Genomic DNA, 26660 nt, shown 5'->3' with positions numbered 1-26660 from the left:
GGAACGACAGCAACTCAGCCACGAAGTGGTAGGCCACGTAAACTGACGGAGCGGGGTCAGCGGATGCTGACGCGCATAGTGCGAAGAGGTCGCCAACTTTCTGCAGAGTCAATCACTACAGACCTCCAAACTTCATGTGGCCTTCAGATTAGCTCAAGAACAGTGCGCAGAGAGCTTCATGGAATGGGTTTCCATGGTCGAGCAGCTGCATCCAAGCCATACATCACCAAGTGCAATGCAAAGCGTCGGATGCGGTGGTGTAAAGCACGCCGCCACTGGACTCTAGAGCAGTGGAGACGCGTTCTCTGGAGTGACGAATCGCGCTTCTCCATCTGGCAATCTGATGGACGGGTCTGGGTTTGGCGGTTGCCAGGAGAACGGTACTTGTCTGACTGCATTGTGCCAAGTGTAAAGTTTGGTGGAGGGGGGATTATGGTGTGGGGTTGTTTTTCAGGAGCTGGGCTTGGCCCCTTAGTTCCAGTGAAAGGAACTCTGAATGCTTCAGCATACCAAGACATTTTGGACAATTCCATGCTCCCAACTTTGTGGGAACAGTTTGGAGCTGGCCCCTTCCTCTTCCAACATGACTGTGCACCAGTGCACAAAGCAAGGTCCATAAAGACATGGATGACAGAGTCTGGTGTGGATGAACTTGACTGGCCTGCACAGAGTCCTGACCTCAACCCGATAGAACACCTTTGGGATGAATTAGAGCGGAGACTGAGAGCCAGGCCTTCTCGTCCAACATCAGTGTGCGACCTCACAAATGCGCTTCTGGAAGAATGGTCAAAAATTCCCATAAACACACTCCTAAACCTTGTGGACAGCCTTCCCAGAAGAGTTGAAGCTGTTCTAGCTGCAAAGGGTGGACCGACGTCATATTGAACCCTATGGATTAGGAACGGGATGTCACTTAAGCTCATATGTGAGTCAAGGCAGGTGAGCAAATACTTTTGGCAATATAGTGTATGTCCAGGCCATCTATCATTCCATTCATCTGGACTCACAGTCCAGTCTCCCCCAAACACCATCTTACATCAGGGATAAAGGATTTTAAGCTCCATTATGAGATTGGTTATACTTTCCAGAAACCCTTTGCTTTGAATTTTATTATTGTTTTTACAGACATAATAACTTTTACTTATTTTAATCTGTCTATTTTAAATATTTCTTATTTTGCTCTCTCTCCTGTAAACAGTTGCACAGCACGAAAATAATTTCTGATTCTTATTCATTCTCTGATTTTAAAAACCACAGTTACCCAGTTTTAGGCTCTATGTGTTAAAATGTCCAGATAGAAGTAGGAAGATTTATAATCACACGTATCCAACCATTGCAAGTAAATCACAGGTGTTTTGTTTGGATTTATTGATGCAAGAACGCAGAAACTGTATTGCTGCAGTTCTTTTGGGAGACTCTAGAGGGCAGCAGCGGCTCCTGGTGTCTATGTCAGAACTCCTTTCTCTACGGCTCTATCAGGAAGTGACGCAGTGTTTGTTTACAGCCGAGTCTTTTGGAGCTACGTCTACGGAGGTTTTATTTGTTTGCACCGCTGCTTCTCCATGGGGGGCCATGGGGTTGTGGGGAACCAGCCTGACTCCATAGACTACTCTGTGCATGAAGCCTGGAATGAAGCTACCAACGTTTACCTGCTGGTGATCCTGGTCAGCTTCGGCCTGCTCATCTACGCCAGGAAGTAAGCTCACACGACAAACTCACATTTTAATGGAGAAAATAGTTAAAGGCCTCCACAACCAGCACCAGTTTATTGCCCTTGGTTTTTTAATTCGACATTATGTAACACTTGTTATACGGCTGTACAATGGTAATCAGTTGGGGGTGTTTAAAATATATTAATAGGTTGTTTTTTTTATGTATTTTTATAATAACTGATTTTATACTTATTATGTTTAAGCTATAAATTCTACTTGTTTAGAAAAAATAAAAATAATAAGCACAATTCAATTTAGTTATAGCGCCAATTCACAACACGTCATCTCAAGGCACTTTACAGTTCAACCAGGTCATCCAGTCAGATTGATTCAGTTTTCTATTTAAGGAAAACCAGCTGAGTGCATCGACTCATTGACTTGAATGCAATCCCTCACACTAAGCATGCTTGTAGCAACAGTGGAGAGGAAAAACTCTCTTTTAACAGGAAGAAACCTCCAGCAGAACCAGGCTCAGTGTGACTGGGGTTCAAGGAGACAGAAGCAGAGATACTATGGCAAGCCGTTTTAACATAGATTCGGTTGTACCACCTTTACATTCAAGATATCTCAAATTGTTTTATGACTAGATATTTTAGAGATATAAGATATCTCTAATTATATTTTGACTAGTCAAAATACCTATTCAGGATATTTACAATTACATTCTGACTATTAGAAATGACGTCGGATTTACCATTAACTTGTATGGAGACGTCAATTTAAGATATCTACAATGAATTACTGACTATCTGAAATACACATTTCAGACATCTACGATTAAATTGTGACTAGTCATAAATTAATTTTAAGATATCTCGATTTTAGTTTTGACTTGTCATAATTCTAATTAAAGATATCTCAAATACCACCATAGTTCATAATATCTTAAATGTATTTTAGGACAGGAGATATGCAGTTTTGAATAGTGAAAACTCAATTATGGATATCTTGAAAGTAAATAATGACTAGACAAAACAAATTTAAAGATCTCTTGAATTGTAATTTTGACTATTCGAAATTCCTTTTAAGATATCTCTAAATGTATTAAAGATTTTTTGAGTTATTCAGCTTTTCCATTAAAGATATCTTAAATTGGCATTCTGACCAGTCAAAATGTGTAATGATCTTTTTAATGGGCTTCCAGGAGGATCATTGCTAAAAAATTCCTTACTGTCAGTTTAATCCAAAGGAGGAAAAGTTAAATCAGCGTGTGACACTTTAAATGACAAATCCGGTGTCGTAATTTGAGATATCTTGAAAGGAATTTTGAATAGGCAAAATGTAGTTTAAGATATCTTGAATTATTATTCTTCCTAATTAGAATGTAAATACACATATCTTAAATTACCATTCCGGATAGTCAAAATGGACGCAGAGAGATCACTGTGGGGGAAAAAAACTCTTTAATGAGAGAGAGACTATAAAACATGACCGCAGGTTTACCAAAATTAAATTTTAGACCAGAGAAATGACTCGGGTTACATACAGCCGACTTTAACAGGCGTTCGTCATCATCATCATCAGGAAGGGCCCCAAATTAGTTAAAAGAAGCTTTTTATAAATCTGTCACATCTTAAACATGTTTTAAACGATGAGACACCACTGTCTCCAGCCTAATCGACGTAATAAACATGTTCTAAGATCAAGGTCAATCAAATAGACACTACCAGAGCTTTTATCTGTTAAGAATGATCAACTCTGTCTGTTTGCTACCAGTTCATTTCCAGAACCTTCTTACTTACATGATGAGAATTACTTTTATCCTGGCTGAAGAAGTGTCTTAACTGCGAAGAGATCTTGGGGAAACATTAGCTTGACACAGGGGTGGGCAATTCAGAAACAGGGGTGAAATGTTTGAACATAAAGAGCCAATTTGTCAACTTTTTTTAGGATCTGGACTCTTCCATCAGCCCTTGTTTGAAATTTTAAATACCTAAACCAGTCAAAGCAGGACAGAAATATTCTACAAATGAGCCACCATAAAAAAATTGCTAAAAAGAACTTAAGACTCACTTTTTTCTTTTCTTCTAAAACATTTTTTACACTTTTCTGAACCGTTTGTCTGTGATCCAACCAGAAACAAGAGGAAGATCATGCGGATCTTCACGCTGCCTCCCACCGTGGGCAGCAGCCCTGAGCCTAACTTCTACGACAGCCTGCAGAAGGTCCGCCTGCGGCAGCAGCTGGAGATGTACTCTCTGGGTGAGCCGAGCGCAAACAGAGGGTTAGCTTAGATCACTGATACAGGAAGAGGACAGAGTCTCTGCTAAACCTTCACTGAACCTTTCAGCGTATTTTAGAGCCGCTTTAATGTATTTTAATGTGACTGATCTTTTTTCCACATTATTTCATGGCTTTTGAACAGCAATCATGTCTTTATTTAAAAACCAGCTTAGTGTTTTGATAGTTTTTTACATTTCTCATCATCTCTGTGATTTTTCTCAAAAGTTAGCATTGATCTGTGCATTAGCTTATAACATGTTAACCATGTTTTGTCTTTTAGAGTAGTGTTTCCCTAGCCTAGTAAACTAGCCCCACCCGCCAGCAGCCAAAATAATTTTTGCCTGCGAGTGGTCTAGCCTCCATCAATGCCCCCGGCCCTAAATCTCCAGGGCCAATCACAACTTAGAGGTGTGTTTCGAATTTCTGGATGCAAACCGGGCGGGGTTTTGAAAGCGTGACGACAAAACTGTGCGGCACTGGAGAAAACACAACAAGGAACTAAAGCTACCGTGCACAACTGTGTTAGAAAATGAAGCAGATAGATTTGCCGTCACAGGTCCTAATTATATACTGATAATGTCAACTTACCTCGGCTATATTCTGTGAAAGTGCGACAGATATCCTTGCCTGTGTTCTGGCGGAGCTTCTTCAAGTCTTTCAGTGTTTTCGAGGGAGTAGGCTCCCGAGCTCTCTTTTCAGCAGCTGTTGGTTCTGCGGGGGTTCCTGCTTCCACCTCATTTTCAATCCACCTCCAATAAATTGGCAGAATCTCTTTCCAGTCTATTCAACACCGTTGTACAAGCTCGACTGACTCGATTGTATTTCCCTGGTGTAATCAAAACGCTCACTCCAACTTTCTGTTGTCTGTCTGCCACTGACAACGGTTGATTTGAACTTTGGAAAAGATGTGTACAGTGGTGTAGTACACCGGCTACTCGCATGTCTTTTTTTGCCCAAACGACAACAATAGTCCAACTCCATGATCTCAACAACTTATCCACTGCGACATCACAGGCTTCCTGTCACGCTTTCTAGGTCACAGTCAGTTGCGCTCATTGGTCAGAGCAATGGCCAATAGGCACAGACATGGTTTAAAAAACAACGGGTTGTTCTCATCAACAATCTTCCAATGTCTCATTCATCAGGGCCAGACTAAATTACACATTTAATCTCACATTTAGTCTGGTTTATCAGGCTAGTGTTTCCTAAGTGCGGTTTTTTGCACCCCTAGTGGTCCGCGAGTGTATTGCAAGGGGTACAAGATAATATATTATTTCTTAAGACGGGCTTTGAATGTGCAATTTTTCAATAGTTGCACGCAGCTACAGCTCAAACTGAACGACGAAACTGCAGGGTTTAAAAGTTCACAGCTCGCGATGCATGTTCTCACGCTGTGTGGCCCGACGCTCAGATGCGATCTTACGACGGGCGACTGAAATTCAAACATTTTTTATTTTCTCCTCGTCGCGAGAGGCTGATCGCCAGGCTGAAAGGCGGCCTGATCCAAGGATTTTCGCACCACTGGAAAAACGATCTAGAAATAAATAGAAATTTCTTAGATTAAGTGTATTTACCCTTATTTTGTGTAGGTAAATGAGATGATTTGCCAATGGAACAACTATTTTTGCTCTTAAAACAAGATATTTAGATAAAATGCACTTGAAATAAAAGTGTGTTTTCTTATTTTAAATGTTAATTGTCTTGTTCCATTGGCAAGCCTTTCCTTTACCTTCTCAATTCAAGAACAAATGCACGTTTTTAAAGAATAAATTACTTATGGAGATTTAGATTTTTTCCAGTGTGCAGACTGGGCTCAAAGGAAAATATAGTACAGGGTACGCCCGGCTTTAGTTAGACAAATAAAATAGAGCTGGGATCGGTTTTGCTTTGTGAGGACCCAGTTGAAAAATTAAACAAGATTTTATCAACCAAAAAACTTAGTTTTTCTTTGAGTTCAACCTTCAGCTGTGACACACGTGAGAACCAAGCAGAGGAACATCCTGGATGTAAAGAACAGCCTGGGATCGGCTGTTTTTCACACTGAGCTATCGGAGCTCATCAAAGCAACTTGAAAACAAAATAAAACTATAAATAATAATAATATAAAATAATCTGGATATAATTTTTGTTCTGTATTTTATTCCCAATTCACCAGGTTTAAGTGTGATTATAAGGGAGTCACTCCAGTTTTATAAATACAGGTTTATAATAGGATTTTATTTTGTATGTATTTCGATTCCTAACTTACTTCCAGGAAACATATTTATGTTTTTTTTTTGAAGTGGAAAGAATAAAATTGCAAAACTTAAATGCTCAAATTAAAGATATAGATAATAGGATAAAACCCACAAGATTACATTAAAAAAATTATGATAATAATAAACAAAAACTTTACGAACATTAAACTGTCCAATTGTGGCTGGGACAAACGATCTTCTCTATCTCTTCTTCTGCTTCTCACAGAGGTCAGTCTCGAAATCTTTATTTCAGTTTTTGTACATTCAACATTTGGACAATCATCAATACTTTTAACTGAGGGAGGAACTTATGGTGAAACAAAATCCCGAAAGGGGAACAAAAGTCAAAAAAGGTTGGGAAACACTGTTTTAGAAAATAAGCGCAGATGTTTTATGATCCATTTGTTCTCTGTAGCCAGGAAGTTTGACCAGCAGCAGCAGCCAGAGAGCGTGCAGCTCTCCATGGAATGAGAGGAGGAGGTTTCACGCTTCCGAGGATCCGGAACAGATGGAGGCGGACTTCAGACGCTCCTCTTGAAGAGGTTTTCCCAACTTCCCGCCTGCACACACAGCTGGATGGATGAAGGGACTTTTGCAGAAGCTTCCAGCTGTGCAGCGTTTCTCCACCTTTTAGGAAAAACGGCTTTAAAAAAACGTTAAGAGGGAAAATCAGAAGGAATTTAACAGACCTGAATATTTCGTTTATTGTCAAAATATTAGAATTTAGTATTGGAATGATTGAAACTTTGCTGAGTAATTAACCTTTATTGCTATTATTTAATCAAGTGTCAGTTTTTGAATATCTTAGTTCTTGATGGTTGGACTGAAACGTCTCTAACAGGCTGGATGCTGGGAGGGAAAACAGTGATGCTGATATTCCAGTAGAGGAATGATGGGAAGCATGAAGAAAAGCACAGACAGAAACTATTAACACACATCTGTAACTGCTACTGTATAGAATAGATATAAAGGCATCATTTTGCTATTCAGGTCATGCATATCAAATACAAGGTGTTTTCTATTTCATTGTGTTTGCTGATAAATGTAAATGTTTAGCCAGGAAGGAAAAAAAAATATATCAGAATATTGTAAGTTTCCAAATCTAATTTACCCCAAAGTTCATTATTCATCCCAAAAATGTATATAAATTTGAGTAATAATTAGCTAAAAGACACATGGATCTTTATTATATTGATGGTAAACATCCTTATATAGGGAGATGGCTTCTGGATTGTCTATAACAACAAAATTGACTTAATAAAGATAAAATTCTACAAAATTTGGGACCCTTTTAATGAATATATTGCAACAAAGTATCTAAAAAAACACAATAAATGAAATGATTTATGAAATTTGGTCTCTTGAACTCTCCAAAAAAAATATATATATAGTAAAATCCAGCAAAATGTTTAGTTCTTTTTTTATGCATGTTCCAATCTGGAAATACAGCTTAAATATGAGTTGAATTGAGCCCTAAATGTGAATGCAGAAATACAGACCATGTTCTTTGTATTTACATGTTTAAATCGTATGGAATCCATTTTTCTAAAATGTTTGGAAATGTGCCGTCATCGATGGATGAATCCCACAGAATGAAGCTGATGTCAGATTTGGTTTATGGCAGTAATATTCCTGCATCATCAACCTTCTCTGCAGCTGAGATGTTGGACTTTCTCTCTGGATCATGTTTGCTGAGCTTTGCAGGTTTTTATTTGTGAATGTCTGCAGAGAATCTGTATCTGCTTCCCAGAGGAGGGATAGAAGTTCATCTGCACGCTCTTTAAACTCTGCTCTTTATTATGTGAATGTGGTTTAGACTCATGCATTAATAAAATGTTAATAATACTCTGCTTTACTGCTTTCTGGTGTCATTTTCTAAAGTTCTGCTTTATGTAGGAGGATTAAGGGTTGTTTAGTTTGTCGTGAAGGAAATAGGAAATCTCATGGTGTTTGACAGACATCAGCCGGTTATGTGCATTCCTTTCTTTTAAAAGTTAAACTCAATCCTGCTGCTTTCAAGAAAGAAAAGACACGATGCTCCAAATGTTTAGAATTGGGGACCAAATCAGAAGTGAGCTCCAACATTTCTGTCCCAATAGTGGATAAATAATCAACCAGAATTAAGGCAGGAGTTAGTTGATGGCAAATTCTCCTGCTTGGATGCACACGTTTGAGGATGTGTGTATATTTACAGCCAAATGTGGAGGAAAACCAAACAAAGTTAAACATTTGCATCCAGTTCCTGTTTTAAAAAATATTTGAAGCTATTAATTTGTTTTTAAGTTGTGAAAAAGAAGAGTATGATGATCAATTTGGTAATTAGGACATAATAAGTAGGACTCGGTTTTATTTTCCTTTGTATAGTCCAGTATTGACTCATACAAAAAAAAAAAACATAGATATATATATATATATATATATATATCCTCATGCACAAATATTTTGAGACAGTCAAAGCACTCAAAATGAATGTCATGAGTTCAGCTTGTTTATGATGGTTCAAATAAAGTATTACACATGATTAATACAAATATTTATAATTTTACTAATGCACTAAGTTAGGATTATTTCTTCTGACAATGTCCCCCATATCCAGTTCAAGTTAGTTCTGTGTGATTATATCCTTTACTGAATAGAAAATCAATTAGTTTTAATAATCTGATCAAATCTATAACAGAGTTAAGTCCTTGTAACAGTGACATCTAGTGGCCATTGCAGGTAAATGCTTTCTTTGCTACATTGCTGTCGGAAAGTTTTTTCCCCTTTGTGGATTTAGTTTTTTTTCTTCCATATTTGTGAACATTTTCAGTTTTCCATATTCCATATGAAACGAAGCAAAGGCTCATGTTTGCAGAGTAAAAAAATATCTGTAGGAAAGTTTCCCCGACTGAGACAAAGATGGAGTCCCAACTTTAACCAGTAGGGGTGCTAAACCTCAGTTACAGGTTTAGCACCCCCTGAAGGCAACAAGCAGCACTGCAGTGGAGCTAACTGAACCAGTCTCCAGTTCTGGTAGGGTGACCAGGTTTGGGTTTCTGAAAAGGAGGAAACTTTTTTGGAGGGGGCGGCTGCTGACTGGACCGGACCAGGCCCCAGCCAGGGGACAGAGCGACCAAAACCTGCATTAGAGCCGCCTTTGTCTAGGATACCGTCACCGGGTCGGGTTCGGTCGCTCAGTCCCCCGCTGGCTCCCTGTTTCGACTACGTGCTGCACTTTAGTCGACCAAAATCACACAGGATTTTGAAATTCCCCACAAACATTTTTTTTGTTCAGGTATGAAAAGTAGGACATGTCCAGGGAAAAGAGGGCGTCTGGTCGCTCTAGTTCTGGTTCTGATACCAGACCACTTTAGACCAGCAGATTAAGAAGTCATGGTGTTTCTGGTAAATTCAAGGCCACAAAATCCTACCAAAAACCAAAATATGCCTGATCCATGGGCGATTCTAGACTGGGGCCAACAGGAGTACCAACAAATAGGGCACAGATACCATTTTGAGAGCCAGAAGTTTCTTCAACTATTGTCACCCGTTCCAGTTAGGCAATAAAAAGTTCTACTGGGTTCACTTTATATTAGTCTTTTTCCTGCTTCACAAAGGAAGGCAGCAGCTTGACAAAACCATGATGGTAATTATTTTACATCCAAGTAGTATGCAGTTCTTCATATATAGACACACACATCAATTTCAAACAGATGGTTTCGGCCAATACTTCACAGCCAGGTATCGGGGCCAAAAGATGGCATCGGTGCAACTCTACTGAAGACATAATACTCAAAGGAATTCTAATGATAATATGCGCTGAAACAGAGATGGTTACTGATAGGTCCTTTACATTTAATTTCTTTTTCTTAACAAATTCTGTTTTACTTATTATCTAAAAATAATAAGGTGATAGCTTCAGTAGAATTGATATAGGATCCGTTTCCATCTGCTAAAATTCAAAGCAAATAAAAGCTTTATGTCAGATTTTATAGAAAACAGTAATTCTAACTTAAATTAAGTCAAAAATATGTAAAATTCCTAAATTCTGAATGTATATTGACCTAATAATAAATTAATTAAACCTAATTCAATAGAAATTTCACTTTATGCAGCTTAATATATTTGAATCCCTTGCCTTTTTTTTTTTCAATTTCATTCTTTTCTGTGCCCCCATGAAAACATGCTGGCCCCATCGTGGCCCCCGGTACATTTGGTCTAGAACCGCCACTGATCTGATCTGTTTGCCAACAACTGTTAGCTTAGTTAGCTCCACTGTTTAAGGGAAGCTCAGACTGCCATAAAGCAGTGCTATGGGTAACATGACTGTAACGGATCCACACCTCTCAAGTTACTTGAGTTTTTGATGAGAGCAGCCTGCATACAATCTGAATAATGTATACTGACGTGAAGAATTATTTAAAACATTTCAAATCATGCCACTACTGGGGTCTAAAGCTGCAGAAAAAGCTCATTAGAACGCTCAAACAGGGAAGGGGTGTCATGGTCAGGTCCTCAGCAGAAAGAGAAACAGACATTAAAACTTTTGCATTGGAACGATGAATAAATCCCTTTTCTATTTGACTGAAGTATCCAGGTGGAGGAGAAACGATCATAGAGAAATCACAGCCGATTCCTTTGAGCAGAATTTATTTTAAAGGAAACAGTTCGTCAGTGATCCATTGTTCCAGCTGCTTCCTTTGTTCGACCACACAGCAGCTTGACTCCTGTCTGCTTTGTGACAGGAAACGGACATCGTTTATATTCAAGAGGAAAAATTCTACCGAAAAATCTGGGCTTCTTTGAGCAACTTATTTCTTATAAATGGAAAACTTAACAAAAAAACAAACACATAAAATACTTTCCCTTACACTCATTTGTACATTATTGATAGCCTCTGCAGTGTAAACAATGCTCTGGTGCATGCACCTCTTTGGAAACGCCTCCTTGCATGAAATCGTTTCAACTTGGCAAGGCCGAAAAACTGGCAATATTTACAGAAATTTCCAGAGATGAAACGTGCAAACTGATCTCTTTTGTTTTCCTCAAGAGGAATCAGGAGCATCAAAGCTACTAGTTTGGATAAAAAACACAACGCAATTATATACAGACAAAGCTGGCAGCTAGCAGCAATAAAACAAGAGGCAACAGTAAACCCAGCTGTATTTGGTCATAGCAACAATATTTGCATATTTAAGTGGTTCAGCAAAGCGGAACGCTGATCTAAAAGGCATCGTGCTTCACTGAGGGATGCAGCCCCTCAGCTGCGGCTGTGGGGACAGACGTCCACGCTGTCAGTGGGTAACGTGGCGGCGTAGTCAGAGCTCCAGTCTCTCAGGAAGAGTTCCTCCGCTTGGCTCTGCAGAGTCTGCTGGCCCTCGTGAAGCTCGGCGCCTGTCTGGTTCACCACCAGGCCTACGCCTGCTGTGTGAGTGAAGTAGTTCTCAGACCAGTTGGATGTCCCTGTGAACAGAAACACCTTCAGTTTGGATTCTCCAACAGGTTTATTCTGGTTTTTTTCTCCATCTACCAGTTTAATAAACCTACCGATGTAGAGCGCTCTGTCTGTCACCATGTATTTGGCGTGATTGACACGTGCAAAGGCGATCTTCATCTGCTCCGCTGTTGAAGGCACCGTAAAGATTTTCTGCAAACAGAAACGGAGCTGAGGTAAACCTTCTGTTTCTCCTCTCGTTAGGAGCGTCTCGGCTGCGGAGCTGATCGTCGTCGTACCACGTCAACATTGCATTTCAGAGGAGGCCTGCTGAGCACCAGCAGGGACTGCAGGAAGGTGAACATGGAGGCTGGCGAGTGCTCCCAGCAGCTGACCATCAGTCTCACCTGCACCCCTCTGGTGCAGGCTGCAGCACGCAGGCTGGAGTCGATGGCGGGCCAGAACCTGAACCAACAAACGGAGATAAAGCTCCTCATTAGGATTAGGATTTCTGAAGGAGTGGAAAATCTATTATTTATTAAAATAAAAAAAAATTGCTGCTAAAAATTTTTCTTTATACCTGACTGGCTCTGTGTACTGAGACAGAGGGAGGTAGTCAATAACAGAGATGTGAATGAACCTCTGGGCGTCTTCGATGACGGACAGGATGGTAGAGAGGTCATCGGAGCGTCCACGCGCTGAGATCGGTGGCGGTGCGCTCTGCAGGAGGACAGAGTCGGCACGGTGTGTAAAAAGGGTCTGTAAATCTTTAAAAACTTGACTCGTTGGTGGGATGGCGAACTTACAGACAGGTAAACCTGGGCAGGGACTCCGTTAAGCTTCAGCTGCAGAGGGTTGTCGGCGCTGGACAGTGCAGAGAGCCGAGCGGGCCAAAATGGTGGGAGGGTTCCTCTGTTGGCGCCTCCGATGGTCCAGTACACCCCGAAGATCCGGAAGGCATCCTGAGCCAGGCAGCTGCAGTCCTCCACCGACAGACCCACCTCCTTCACCTACGGTGGCCAAAAAGCGTAGATCAGCGTGTGCAACTCCGACACAGACTGGTCTGAATCGGACACGAGGTGAGCTGAACTGGTATCGGGGGTCAGATAAGGTCACCAATACGATCACCGCATATAGACATGATTACTAGTATTTTCCTTTAAATAAGATTCCAATCAAATCTAGATCCTTCCTGTTTCTTTTTTTAACAAGTGGCTCTAAAAATTGCAGATACTTGGACAAAGTGGAAATCCTTGCCGGGACCCTGGTTCTGGGGGGGCTGTGCCTGAAAGGCCATTTATTTTGATCTGTACCATTTGAAAATTAAATTTCCATATCAAACAACTGATTTTATATTAAAAGCCAAAACACTGCAGAACCAGATATAAATATTCCCAAAGTACGCATTTAAAGCCTTTTTCAGCTTCAAAACTAAATGCTAAATGACAATTTGCTTATTATTATTGTTGAATATTAGAGATTTTGCAGAAATATTTTTATACATTGTTTAGATTTACTTATATATTTCTACCCCCTTTATAGAATAGAAAATCCCTTTATTGTCCCACAATGGGGAAATTCACAGCAGCAGAAATATAAATAATAATATAAAAACATAACAGGGAAGAGTTAAAATATAAACAAAATACTGTACTGTAAAGTGTTTTAACAATATCAAACTGTGCACCTGGAGAATAAATAACCAATATGCAGCTACGGACATTTTTACAGTAATGGATGTTTGAAAATAGCAGCAACATCAGAGATGTGCAAAATGACAGCAGGATGTTATTTAACTGACTATGGTTTCTATCATTACATTTGACATTTTATTTGTTCCTGCTCCCGGTGGTTGGAACCTTTATTCCACTCTGGATTCTGATGAGTGTAGTCTTTGTTCACTTTACAATAAAAAAATAAAAAATACAGTTTTGAAAAGTTTGGTATTCATTCTTTTCCTGCTTTGTGTGTCAACTGTCATGGTTGCTAAGCGACAGAGTATAGGTGGTAAAAGCCGCTGAAGGCTGGACCCGTTTGAAATCACAGCCAAAACTCTTCCAGTCTCCTTATTTTCAAGGCCTGCAAAGGATCCAGTCCAGGTAGATCGCGTCCTTGGAGGACGCAGTCCATGAATTCAAACACAGCCTCTGTACTCTTTGAGCCTCCCCTACAGGGTATCATAACAGACACAGTCGAATGCCTCTTTTAGGTCCACAAAACATGAGGGCAAACTCCCATGAGCCCTCATATGTAAATGTGTTCAAATGAGGTTTAAAAACATAAAGGTTCATGTGAAAATTCATAAGATTACATCAGAATTCATTGGTTTGATATTTTCATATTAGTTGAAAATAACTATGTTATGATTTATAGTAACGTTCACATGAAGTTAGATGTTCAAGTAATTTAATTTTATTTAGCTACTGACTCAATTGGTTTTGTCTCCTTTATAAAAACAGAATTATGGAACAAAAGTTGTAGCCTACAAAATAAGGAGTTGTGTTTTTTATGCTCCAATAAATGGTAAAGGGCATATAAACTAGCATATGGACCTATTTACAACAAAAAGAGCCGCAGCCTATAGGTAAGAGGTTAAAGTGGTTTGGTTATTTATGGAAGACATAAATCTGAGATAATTTACCAAACTAACCAGCTGAATGATCCAGCACAAAGTTTTGGTCCGACCAAAGGATGGGCAACTTAGTGTGATGGTATGTTTGGTTTATTATAGCATTTTGCATTAATTCCTTATAAAGAAAACATCCATAAAGCTCATCTGCCCTGCAGCAGTCATGCATCTAAACCTCTATGAAGTGGAACATTTCTGTTAGCCGCTGTACCTGACTGAGAGAGCGCCAGTCCATGTTAGCACTACCCAGGTAGAAGTGCTTCTGGTCCACCACCCACAGCTTGGTGTGAACGATGCCTCCAGTCACAGCGTTGAGGTCCACCTCTCTGACTTCAGCACCTTCCACACACAGCATGGCAGATTATTCTCCAGATCTCCACAGCTTGCCTCTACAGTGATGAAAACCTTACCTGTGGCAGTCAGTTCTGCTGTGTCCTGGGTTGATGTCTGAGGGGCGTTTACAGCAATCTGGAGTTTTACACCTTTGGATTCAAGCTCCTTCAGCTGCTCAAAGACGTTTCTCCCCTGTGAAATGAAAGACCACAGAAGCATGGAAACTCCCACTAACAGGTGAGGCATTAATGCCAGAAACCTGTTCATGCTGCTACGCTCACCTGTGAGTCTGAGGGGTCAGAGGATTGGACATCGCTGTCCCGTAGTGTGAAGTAAAAAGCAGCTATGTGGACGGAGCTGTTGGCCTTGTGCAGCAGATGCAGCCAGCTGTCTGCGATGCTCGGCCTGGATGGCGAAGAGGACGGATACAGACCCACAGGGATGCTCTCCACCAGCTGCACTCTGAACAATACAGAAGGACGTCTGCTTACACCTCAGGTTATCTTTCATCTATCCAAGAATCTCATAGAATATAAAGGCAAGATAACCATAAAAAAAACATATAAATAGGTGTCTAAATTTGTAAATCCAAGTCAAAAACGCACTTAAATTTCTAACATCCATTTGTTCCCGGTTGTCAACATACTCTTACTTAAATTTTTGATCCGTTTCTAAATATTTACTCATAGGTTTGTGATAAGTACACCCTGTCTACTTTTAAGGCTACAGTAGGCTTAAAACATTTTCATAAAGCTTATAGTCAGAGTGGCTCAGGTTATCCTGAGCTATCTATACAGTTATGCTGCTATAGGCTTAGAATCCTGGAGGACATAGGGACCCCTTTTCATCATTCTCTCTCTATTCTCCTATTTATAACTTTATGCTCTCTCTGCTTTTCTCATCATAGTAGCTCCATCTATTTTTTTTTAAATATTTTTTCACCTGTTTTGCTGTGACATCATCCTGGAGAGAAATATCAGCTGGGCGGCTGCCATCTACAACTTCGATTATAGATGTCAGAGGTGTTTTAGTACAGTTTCTATCCTAGACATAGTTATGAGCTCAGCCTTTACTGTCACTAACTGGATGCGCTCTTTCTTCCCTTTGATAAAATACTGGCTCAGAGCTCATTTGCTTAACCGTTTCTTTTCAAGATAGTGTCACCAATGGAGCTAGCTTACCTTTACTAGCATAGAAAGTAATTATAGATTAGTGCTTCTATGTTCCTTTTCTACATCAGCTTCTGAGTCCTTGAACCCCAGTGGGCCACTGGTTCTGCTAAAGATGACTTCTTGTTAAGAGTTTTTCCTCTCCACTGTTGCTGCAAGCATGCATGCACAGTGTGAAAGTCAGAGACACAATGAAAGCGAATGTCTTCTGCGCCACAAGCCAATCCAGGAAGAGTGGATTTTGTGAATTCAATGACTGGATGGAATCAGCTGCTTTTTGTTAGATAGAAAACTTTGAACCAATCAGACTTTATTGAATTGCCTCTAAACAGCCGTGAGGTGACGTGTTTCGAATTGGCGTGTTAGAAGTAAACTGAATACAAAGTTTTCTACTCATAACTCTCTGCTCATAGATTTTTTGATTTTTGCTCATTTGTGAGTTGTAATTGTATGTTTTAAAGTTATAATTTTGTTACTTATTACTTATATTTGTGTAACTTAACTTTTAGTCCCAGATATGAAAAATCTGAGGTCAAATCAATCAATGAGTTACAACAGGAAACAATCATTATTTACATTTAATTTACAAATTCAGACACCTACACATAGGCTTTTGTAAACAGTTATCTTACCCTACTAAAAACTGCTTAGAAATGTTGGGTCTTTTATTTATAGATCTAACTTGCCTGCAGTCTGAGGTACAGGGCTCTGGGAACAAGCCAAGGCCCTCCAGCCAGTGCAGCTCTAGCTGAGCCATGAGATGGGCAGATGTGGGGAGCCCGTAGCGCCAGACATGCAGACTGAGACCTCCCAGCAGCAGCACGAAGAAGAGAGTAAAACAGGAGCATATCGACTTCTGTCAAACAAAGAGAGAAAACAGCATGGAAGGGATCAGCATTCCACAGCTGTCCCTGCAGGGCGTGGTCAGATTCCTTCAAATATATCTGAGACAGCTCAATCTGCCAGGAAAGCATAGCTGATCTGTTCTGAAAGGGAACCGCTGGGTTAAAAAAATCTGTAATTTATTTTCTAGTTTGTGAATCCAGATGCTTGCAACCCTTCTTATTGTGGGAGTAGTTCAGATGGGAAGAGAAAGTCAAAATTAGCCACTTTCACAATGGGTGAAGTCGGAGGAGGATGTTTTTGACTTTCAGCAAATTTAATCTTCTCATGTAAGAAGCTGGATTTGGGAACTTTGGCAGCCTTCTGGAAACCTCGGGGTTACGGTAATTCATTGCAGGGTATCTCTATAAAACACTGCTGAGAGGAACTCACCTTTGTGGACTTGGCTGGTTTCCTGTTAGCCGTCTTATCCTGAGCCACAGGAGAAGTAGATTCATCCAGGTTAACCTTTTGCACCTTAGGATCTGGAAGCTCCGTCTGGCTTTCTAACTGAAGTTCTTCCACCTCCTCCGAGTCGTGGCCCTCTGATGCCTCACTTGCCAGGTCGTCTTCACATTCTGCTTCCGAAGAACATCCGCTGCCCCTCAGTTCAGCCGTTTCCGCGGGCTCCGTCGCCCAAGGCGGTTCTTCGTCAATAATGGCCTCTACCTGGCCAACCTCCGCCACGTTGGACGACTCTTCAGACTTCCCTCCGTCTCCGGTGGAGTTGAGGTTCACCCAAGTCTGCTTTTCTTCTGATAGGCTGAGAGAGCTTTCCTTTGGGAGGGAACTCAGAGGACCGTCTGCTGTGCTGCCTGCTTCGGTTTCTTTGGCGTCCTGCTCTAGTCTGAGAGGAGGTCTGGGGCTGGCGATCATGGGTCCCTCAGCAGACTCAGACAGACCCTTGCTTTTTGGAGCAGTTATTCCAGCTTGTTCCACATCGCTGGACACCGAGGGTGAGACCAAACTGATGCCTTGAATACGTACCGATGGCGGGGGGAGCGCCGTTCCTCTGACCTCAGGAAGTTTGGACTTTAAAACCTCCACATCTCCACCTTTCTCGGAAGGTAGAGCTGCATAAACGGTGGCGTCTTTTCTGGGAGCAGGAGGCTCTGGGGTCTGGCTCCCACCCCCGGGTCGTTTCTGGAAAGTCGGGATACGAGAGACGGGTTTCCCACCTTTCCGATTCATGTCTTCTTTCTCCTCGAGCTCTTTCTTGCTAGATCTTTCATCCATGTGGAGACGATCCAGGACGACGCTGCAATCCTTCAGTTCCTGGGAAGGGGAGTCGAGAGTTTGACTGTAAGGCTCTGAGTCCAAACATCACCAGGGTAAGACATTAACATTAACACAACAGCTTCACCGTCTTCCACTACTGCTGCTAGGCTTGCTCTGTGTGTGTTACCTGCTGTAACAGAGGAATCACTGGAATATGCACACACCCATTCAAATGAGCCCAGCGAAAAAGTCCTCCACCCTGTCAGTGTTCGTTTACCCACGTGACACTGCCGTGACTACGGGACCAATTCATTCAAAGTTCTCACAGGCATGAAAGCTGGCTCTGCTTCTGACTGTAACATTTCATAAATACACAGGATGCTCCATGGCAACCGCCACACACTGCTCCTACAGAGCGTCAGCCGTGTGAGGTCGGATTTCTGCACACCCGTCCTTCAACCGCCAGCCGGCATGGCTGTTTGAGCAGAATACCTACAGCTGGGAAAACAAAGGCAGGCAGAATATATGCAAAACATGAAAGAGGAAGAAACTCCCTCAGGTAATGCTGAAAGGATAAGTATGAGAGTATCAGTGAGCTAGGTTATTGGACCAGCTTTTGGAGCGTTAAAAAAAAAAAAAACTGTTTCCTTCATATCTTTCCTGGAGTTCATGAGAAACTGAAAGTATCACTAGAAGTATCACTAGAAAAACAAGGCTTGATTTGGTCCTCTCTATAAAGCCTCAGAGGCAACGCTATTCCTGACATTTTGAATTGAAAAAGCTTCCTGGATGGGAAGCGAAACGTCTTCAAACTTGGAAACAAAGTCCAGTGGATTGTTTTTTAACTTATTTTGGGCTAAAGAGTAGATCACCACTGCCCCCATGGAATGAAGGTAACGCTGGCTCCACCCGAATCAGGCAAATTATAGCTCCTCCTATATATTAACATGCATATATAATGCAGTTTTGGCCTAATTTCTATCCTTAAAGGGTGTTTCCTTTAACAGATTATAGGTGATGACTGGTGTTCCTATAGTTTATCATCATTAGTACTACAAGTAATAGTCATGTTATGGATAATGCAATATAAATTCGATGTAGAATAACTTAATTTTGTTCATTGAAAGGGTGGAATTAAATAAGCATTGTCTTCTTCCAGTCTTTTTAACAAAGACTTGTCTTTTTCAGTGGTGTCTTTCTCCTTTTGTTTTTTAATTATTGTCTTAAAAATGCATATTTAAGAGTAAGTATAATCCCTTTACTAATTAAATTAATTATTAATTCAATAATCAATTAATAGATATTAATTTATTGAGTTTTTTTCAGACCTAATCAATGTAACTACATCCAGTTACAATGAATACATGTTAACGATAAAATCCTTTTATCAGTTAATAATAAATATATTCTCTGAAACTATAGAAATAATTCTTGCATGTATTTTAAATAAGAAAAATGATACATGTTTATTTAGTAGGTATAAATAATCACTTAAGAGTTTATACACCTCAGCACTAGATCCTTTAAATTGGAAGGTATCTGTTCTAAGGGCTAAGCACCAAAACTGAAACCATCCAACAATCCCTGGTTTGGAGCTCATTTATGAAGTCCCACTTTTTCTCTTTCCATTAATCAAATCAAAAACTTGATTCTGAACAACTGCACGTCTTTGGGCCTAAAACTGGGGTTATTGTTTTTTCCTTTACAGAGCTGATAAATCCGCCAACAGGTGAGTGTCCGACTGACTGAGATCTGAAGTGAAGCAAAACAAAGCAGATAACTGGGCAAACACTGGGCTCCCTGAACAAAGGGCCGGCCTTCGCCGTTCAAAGGGAACATGAGCCGATGGAGACGGATAGCACAGCTCTGTTTGTACAGGTTTAAATAATAAAGATAAAATCTGTCTTTGAACCACAGTGCCTGCAGTTTACAGACAACAGGTAAATGTGAAAAGGAAACAGGGTTTTATAACTCAATGATGTTACAAATTTCAGAAATTGGCCCACACCAGCTCTATTAATACAGCTCTTAAAATGATTCAAAATAAATAGCTAATGCGGATTTATACAACACCAGTAGACCTCAATGGGTATAACAGGGATTATACGGTTTTGGAAAGAGGTAAAGGATAAAAAAATTATTTGCAAACAAAAAATTTTTGAGCCAAGGTTGTTAGTGTTTGGATTATACCCTGAAAAAAATATTTACACAAAAAATGAACGAGTGTTTATAAACTTAAAGGGGAACACAGGTTTTTTTTACATTGGGCCCTTGATTTTACGTTATTACATCATGTTCTACTCACCCATATTAGTATAGAAGATATTCCGTTAGGTAATATCCAAGTAACGTCTTCCTATGGGCAACGACTTGAAGGCACAAACTAAACTGTTCATAATTGATCATTTATGTTACGCCAGCATTCATAACATGTAGGCGAATCACTGTCCCTCAGACATCCACAGTTATATTTTTTAGATTTATATATTTTTTTTAAACAAGCGGCGCGTGTATGACGTCATCCGTCATATCTTTGGAACAGCTCCAAATGACACAAAACTAATATGGGTGAATAGAACATGATGTAATAACGTAAAATCAAGGGGCCAATGTAAAAAAAAACGGTGTTCCCCTTTAAGTTTGCTTAATGCAAAGAGATGTATACCGTATTAATGCTTTGGAAAAAGACTCACACACCAACTATAAACCAATGGCTGCAGCAGCGATCTGCCATCCCTCTGGAATAAATTATGTATGTCAAGAATTTGAATATCTCAGAAGACGGTGCAAGTGATTGAAGAACATGTGAACTGCAGTTCCCAAAGACAATTTATTTGAGGACTGTTAAATTTAATTCTCAGTATAAGAGGTGAAGTACGAAATGTGATGAGTTGCATTGGACCCAATATTGTGTGAGACAATCTGTTGTCTTTTTTTTTTGTATTTTATTTTGACTTGAACAGCAACACTGCTGTGGTCATGTTTTGTATATTGTTCAAGATGTTTGTTTGAACTGCTAAAGTTGTAAGAAACATATTTTGGGGGGGGGGGGGGGGGGGGATTTGAAGTGGTGATTTCAATTTTCTCTCTGAGAAATCAAACAAACTGAAAAACTGATTCAATAGATTAATATACCTCATGTATTAATGTGTTCTCGGTTTACAGAGCATAACTACAACCCAGTTCCTCTGAGCACTAGAAGACTACACCTGACGCAAGCGTTTTTTAACATATAATTATTGACATTCACCACAAAGATGTGGTGTTCCAGCAAATTTAATAGAAAGTTGAGCGGAAAGAAATAATTCTAGAGGAGAGGCACAAGTCTGTCTTTCTTTCAGTGAGAAATTTCCATTCAATGATTATTTGGGGTGCTGAACTTTTATTACTAGTTACTAAATGTAATTACTAATACATTGTATTTACATTTACAGTATAATTGAAAAGAATTTTAAATAAAAAAATAAATTTCCAAAAATCAAACTCGATTTTTGGGCTCTTTATCTGTTGATGTTTTGTCAGCTCAAAACGCAGCAAAAATGGCTTCAGTTCATGGATGTTACCGTTTAAATGGAGGCGAAACACACCTGACCAGCAACGATCACCTGAAGGCCACTATTAGAACAAGCTGGGTTCCTTAAAACCTCAGCAAAGCCAGATTCATTTGGCCACCATGCAGCACTGCATTGTTGCAGTACTTCATGCAAAATGAGTACTATTGCACAATATAATAATTATCATAACTTTCTTATACATAGTTTGTTTTCTATTAGAAATATTAGACAGCATTGGATTAATTTCCACTGTTATGCTGATGATACCCAGCTATATCTGTCTATAATCCAGATGAAACTAACCCATTACATAGATTACAGGCATGTCTGAAGACATTAGAACCTGGATGACTCTTAACTTTCTCCTTCTGAATGCAGACAAAATAGAAGTAGCCTTTTGTAATAGAGAGGCAGTAAACATCATTGCCTCACATCCAGAGTCTCCCCCCTCACAGATTAACAGCTGTAACTTGGCTGAAGTAAGAAGCTTTGCCTCGTTGCTTAAAAAATCCTGTTATCTGGATATTCTTGACTCCATTTATTTTTCAAGAAGTAGATTTAATAAATAAGAAAATACAAATAGTCTTTGGACCAGAGTCTTTTAAGAATAAGCTGATTAGTCAGTCACTTCATTTGGATGGGATTAAACTGATTTCAAAAATCTTGGTGTTACTTTTGATCTGGACCTGTCATTTAAATCCCATATCAAAGAGGTTTCTAGAATTTCCTTCTTTCATCCGAGGAATATTTCAAAAATTTGAAATATCCTGTCCAGAAGTGATGTTGAGAAACTAGTCCATGAATTTGTAACTTCAAGGCTGGACTATTGTAATTCTTTACTATCAGGAAGTCCACAAACTGTAGTTAAAAACCTTCAGCTGATCCAAAAAGCTGCAGCCAGAGTTCTGATGAAAATTAAAAAGAGAGATCATATCTCTTCTATCCTGGCTTCTCTTTATTGGCTTCCTGTTAAATCCAGAATAGAATTTAAAATCCTCCTTCTCACATATAAAGCCTTAAATGGCCAAGCTCCATCTGATATCAGAGATCTGATTGTTCCTTATGTTCCTAACAGAGCACTTCGCTCTCAGTCTGCAGGTTTACTAGTCGCTCCTAGAATTTCTAAAAGTAGAATGGGAGGCAGATCTTTTAGTTATCAGGCTCCTCTCCTGTGGAACCAAATACCATTTGAAGTCCATGAGGCAGACACTCTGTCTATTTTTAAGACTAAGCTTAAAACTTTCCTTTTTGATAAAGCGTATAGTTAGAGTGGCTCAGATTATGCTGAACTATATAGGTATGCTGCTATAAGCTTAGACTGCTGGAGGTCATAGGGACCCCTTTTTCATCATTCTACTATATCTATATCTTCTTCTAATATCTATAGTCTCCCATTCTGCAGTATTTGCTCATTGAACCCATAACTTTATGTTCCCACTGCTTTTTATCATCATAGTAGCTTCATCTGGTCTGTTCCAGTATGGCTGTGACATCATCACAGAGAGATATATCAGCTGTGCTGCTGCCATCAACACTGCTGCCAGTCCTGTTTCTCTCCTAGATATAGCGATGGGCTCAGCCTTTCCTGTGACTTAACTGGATGTGTTCTGTTTCTTGGACTTCACCACTGGCCCCGAGCTTGTCTGCTTAACTGTTTCTGTCCTAGACAGAGCCACCCTTTGGATCGTGTTAGTTAACTGTTACTTTTTCTAACACACACAAAAGAAAACTTATAGATCGGTGCTTTAAGTTCCTTTTCTACACCTGTTTCTTTCTCCCTATTACATTGAGCCTTGTTCTACTGGAGATTACTTCCTGTTAAAATAAAGTTTTTCCTCTGATGCTGCTGCATGCTTGCTCAATGTGAGGGATTGCTATAGAGTCAATGACAATGAAAGTGAAAAGTGCTGTCTCTGTAAAATGCTCTGAGATGACATGTTGTGAATTGATGCTATAGAAATAAAATTAACTGAACCGTAAGCTTTAAATCAGAATGAACTGAATAACACAACATGCAATTTTGACCTGGGTTTCTTAAGTACTTTCCTTATTTTTTTCAATGTACCTGCATATAGAGAAAGTAGCTGTTTTCACAGCTAAAGCTGTTCCACACAGCAGAACAATCAACTCTTTGGTTCAACATTAAAATCGGTTTAAACTCCAAACAGAATGCAGATAAAAACACTTCCGCTCTAACATTACTACATTTCCTGTTAATGACTACCAGCTGCTGCTGCAGAGCTACAGACCAGGTTACAAAGCCTGGATTGTTTCAGCGCAGGTCTCTGCAAATAAAAAGCCAGCTAACACCCAGACACTGCTCTGCTTTCCTCCCCATCTATCCCTTTAAAACAGCATCTCCCTGACAGCCATGGGAGCCAATCCTTTGCCCCCCCAGCGGCTCCTACCTTTGGATCAGCCTCTGCAGCGTCCTCTTCCAGCTCTGCCTCACGTTTCTCCATCAATGGCCTCGGGATGGCCTCAGGCTCAGACTCATCGGTTTCCTAGCAGAAAAAAACCGATGGATTATAATCTGTTAATGGGGAGGGGAAAAAAGCAGCCAATATACTCTATATTAGTCCACAGCGTTATACTTACAGCCTGGTGCTGCTTGAGACTAAGTCAATAATAAAAGTTAGTGCAAGCACTGATACAGTTATAAGGAAAAACTACCGCTTAACTTAAAAAAAACAACAACAAAAAAAACTCACCATATTACGGTACTGTACGGCTAATGAGTTTGGACTTTAGCAATTTACGCTAACCGCTTTACGTAAACTAAAGTGGAAAAAAAAAAGAATTTTAACGTAAATATTTAATTAATGTAGCGGGCATCAGTTAGATGAACATTACTCAAGTTAAAAAATAAATAAAAAAGCTAAGATAATGCCAAAGTAGCGGCTACTAACGTTGCTGTCGCTAGCGAGCTACGTGGCCGACAGTCCTCCTGTTTCTGTAGTTCTCAGCAGCGGAGGAAGAGGAGGCGGAAAGACTGAGTAATAAAAGTACCCACCTCGTAATCCCGTCTCTGCTGCGGGCGGGTCGGCGTCGCCTGTAACTCGATCCCACCCCGCCGGCCACCGAGGACCGACCGCCTGGACCGCAGTACCATCGGCATCCCTTTAATAACCTAGAAGCAGCTTAGCTAAATGAGATGCGTTAGCAGGTAGAGCTTAACGCAAACGGTCGGCAGTTTACAAGAAGGAGCCGACCTCGGCTAAAAGCGAATGCTAACTGAACTGCAGAGATAGGTCTAACGGCGCGAATAAAACACCGCTGCCTATGGGCCGTTGATACGACGTTCTCCCAGGTGGGATTTGAACGTCTCGTCCTTCAGATACATAAACAACAACTTGAAGTAACCGCGGATTCCTGCCAGCGCTGATTGGCGGTTAAAAGGAAGACTAGTTGACGCATTAACGTCCGATAAGGACGGCGCGTGGCCGCCATCTTGTGAGTGGCCAGGGCTGCGAACTTTTCACCCAACCTTTGGGTGAATTTTGAAATAATTTGGACATGTAGCCCTTGTCAGGGTTAGATGAGGACAGGTACAGCTATAGGTTGTAGGTTTTTAGAGAATTTAACTGAAACAAAGTTGTGAAATGTTGAATTTTTATAGCACAGTAAATGTTACTGAGTAACAATAACTGATCTGTAGTTATTCTAGAAAAATTTCACACAATATGCATTATTTTCTTTATACTGGTGACTTTCAGAGAACTGAATTAAAGAAGTAGGGTCCCCAATAAAATAATAATTAATAATACTTAATTGTAAACAAATAATTTCACAACTGTGTTTATTAATTATTCTCTGCAGTTCAAGTAACAACCAATGGGGAACTAATAAGTTATTATTTGATTACTGGCACTAAAACAGAACAGCTGAAATCGAATCCTGTGCAAACTACATTGTGTATGAATATTTGGTAATAGACTAAGGATTATTATCTTATTAGTTTTTTTTTTTTTTTTTTTTTTCCAATTGACAAAACAGTTAAACAATTCAAACCTTCTAGGAGGCTGTAGATTTTATAAAAACCCTCAATGACACAAGACAGTTCTTCTGTGGATGTTTGATTTTGATAGATGTGATGGAAATTAAGTTTTAAACATATTCAATGGACCAAAATAAGAATAAATGAATAAGATAAGTAATAATAAAATGAGAACATCCCTGTGGTTCCTCTTATATCAATCCTGGATAACTGAGCTGTTCTGCTCATCCTTTCTGAATGTGGTTGGTCTTTTGTTTGGGTGGCTGATCTTTTGAAAAATAAAATGCAAAGGTTCTTTTTCTTTTTGTGGAACTCCTATGGGTTTGTGAGGAATACCTGAAAGCTCTAAGAATGGAGTTTAGTTTAGTGTTGGTTTAATTAGTCCTAAAATCCAATGGGAGATTTAACTTGTGAGCAAAACATGGACTAAAACTGGGACTAAATCAAGTGGCTAAATTAGAAAGAACAAGTGGTAAAGCTCAGTTTAAAAAAGCACTATGTATAGAGAAAACAAACCTTTTGATTTGATCCTACTCTTCATTCCCCACAATAATAATTTAAGCTAAATGCTGTATATTTAATTCATATTTACTCAAGTGCTAGACTGTTTATAATCTTCATTAATTTACAAAGAGAATTACCTAGTCCAGATTTAAAAAAAAAAAGATTAAATTAAAATGACATACCTCGTAATAACTGCTCAGAAATCCTGGTATTTTTTTAATATCTGGCTCAGGTCCCTCACCTCTGCTGCTCTCAGAACACAACAGTGAAGATGCAAAAATAGGAATGGATCTGAACCTGGCATGTCTTTATGTGTTAGCACTAAGGTTGTGTTAAAAACGTGGACTGGATTTTATCACCATGGTATTTTTATTTATACATATTTATACATACTTTTATAATACAAAAGTACACACATTTGTTACATAGTAGAAGTATAGATAGTGCAGTTTAAAACACTCTGGTAAAAGTTGAAGTATCAAACTTGACCTCTTTACTCAAGTAAAAGTTGGAAAGGGGTGAGGGACATGATCAATAAAATGACAAGTATTAATCTGCCATTATCAGTAAAAATATTTGTTATGCACTTATACCCTCCTGAAATGCATTTGAAAAGAAAGGAATATACTTTCCTTGACATGTGTTTGCTACAAGCTAAGCATCTTATAGCTCTTTTTTGGAAAAACATTCAAGCACGAAATGTAAATGACTGGCTGAAAGAAATGGCAACTAACATGGTCATAGAATAAAAGAAGTTATATATTGAAAGGTAAATGTAAAAAATTGAGG

The 26660-nt window shown here is 39.6% G+C and overlaps 2 protein-coding genes across 5 annotated transcripts; one reads left to right on the top strand and one right to left on the bottom strand.

Annotated features, from left to right (window-relative positions):
* Positions 1-1462: 1462 nt before the first annotated feature.
* smim19 (small integral membrane protein 19) lies at positions 1463-8022 on the top strand. The gene is made up of 3 exons (XM_038306291.1): positions 1463-1696; positions 3790-3914; positions 6588-8022. Exons 1-3 carry the CDS (start codon positions 1563-1565, stop codon positions 6641-6643), a joined length of 315 nt encoding a protein of 104 aa, XP_038162219.1. The 5' UTR covers positions 1463-1562; the 3' UTR covers positions 6644-8022.
* A 2762-nt stretch (positions 8023-10784) lies between these two features.
* pld7 (phospholipase D family, member 7) lies at positions 10785-24639 on the bottom strand. 4 transcript variants are annotated; one of them, XM_038306285.1, is made up of 13 exons: positions 24280-24296; positions 24082-24148; positions 23779-23874; positions 16992-17873; positions 16403-16572; positions 14829-15009; positions 14625-14739; positions 14426-14553; positions 12392-12595; positions 12166-12305; positions 11885-12050; positions 11699-11798; positions 10785-11614 (listed from the first exon to the last, which is right to left on the bottom strand). In XM_038306285.1, the coding sequence occupies exons 2-13, from the start codon at positions 24082-24084 to the stop codon at positions 11412-11414; spliced, it is 2388 nt and encodes a 795-aa protein (XP_038162213.1). In that variant the 5' UTR covers positions 24085-24148; positions 24280-24296; the 3' UTR covers positions 10785-11411. The 4 variants fall into 4 exon arrangements, with proteins under 4 accessions (XP_038162213.1, XP_038162212.1, XP_038162215.1 ...); XM_038306284.1 differs by lacking the exons at positions 24082-24148; positions 24280-24296 and adding an exon at positions 24384-24639; XM_038306287.1 differs by lacking the exon at positions 24082-24148 and having other exon boundaries at positions 24280-24298.
* Positions 24640-26660: the final 2021 nt, after the last annotated feature.

Source organism: Cyprinodon tularosa, unplaced genomic scaffold (genome assembly GCF_016077235.1).
Source record: "Cyprinodon tularosa strain WSP-4 unplaced genomic scaffold, ASM1607723v1 ctg578, whole genome shotgun sequence".
Classification (NCBI taxonomy): domain Eukaryota; kingdom Metazoa; phylum Chordata; class Actinopteri; order Cyprinodontiformes; family Cyprinodontidae; genus Cyprinodon; species Cyprinodon tularosa.
This window is presented reverse-complemented; position numbering and strand designations above follow the sequence as displayed.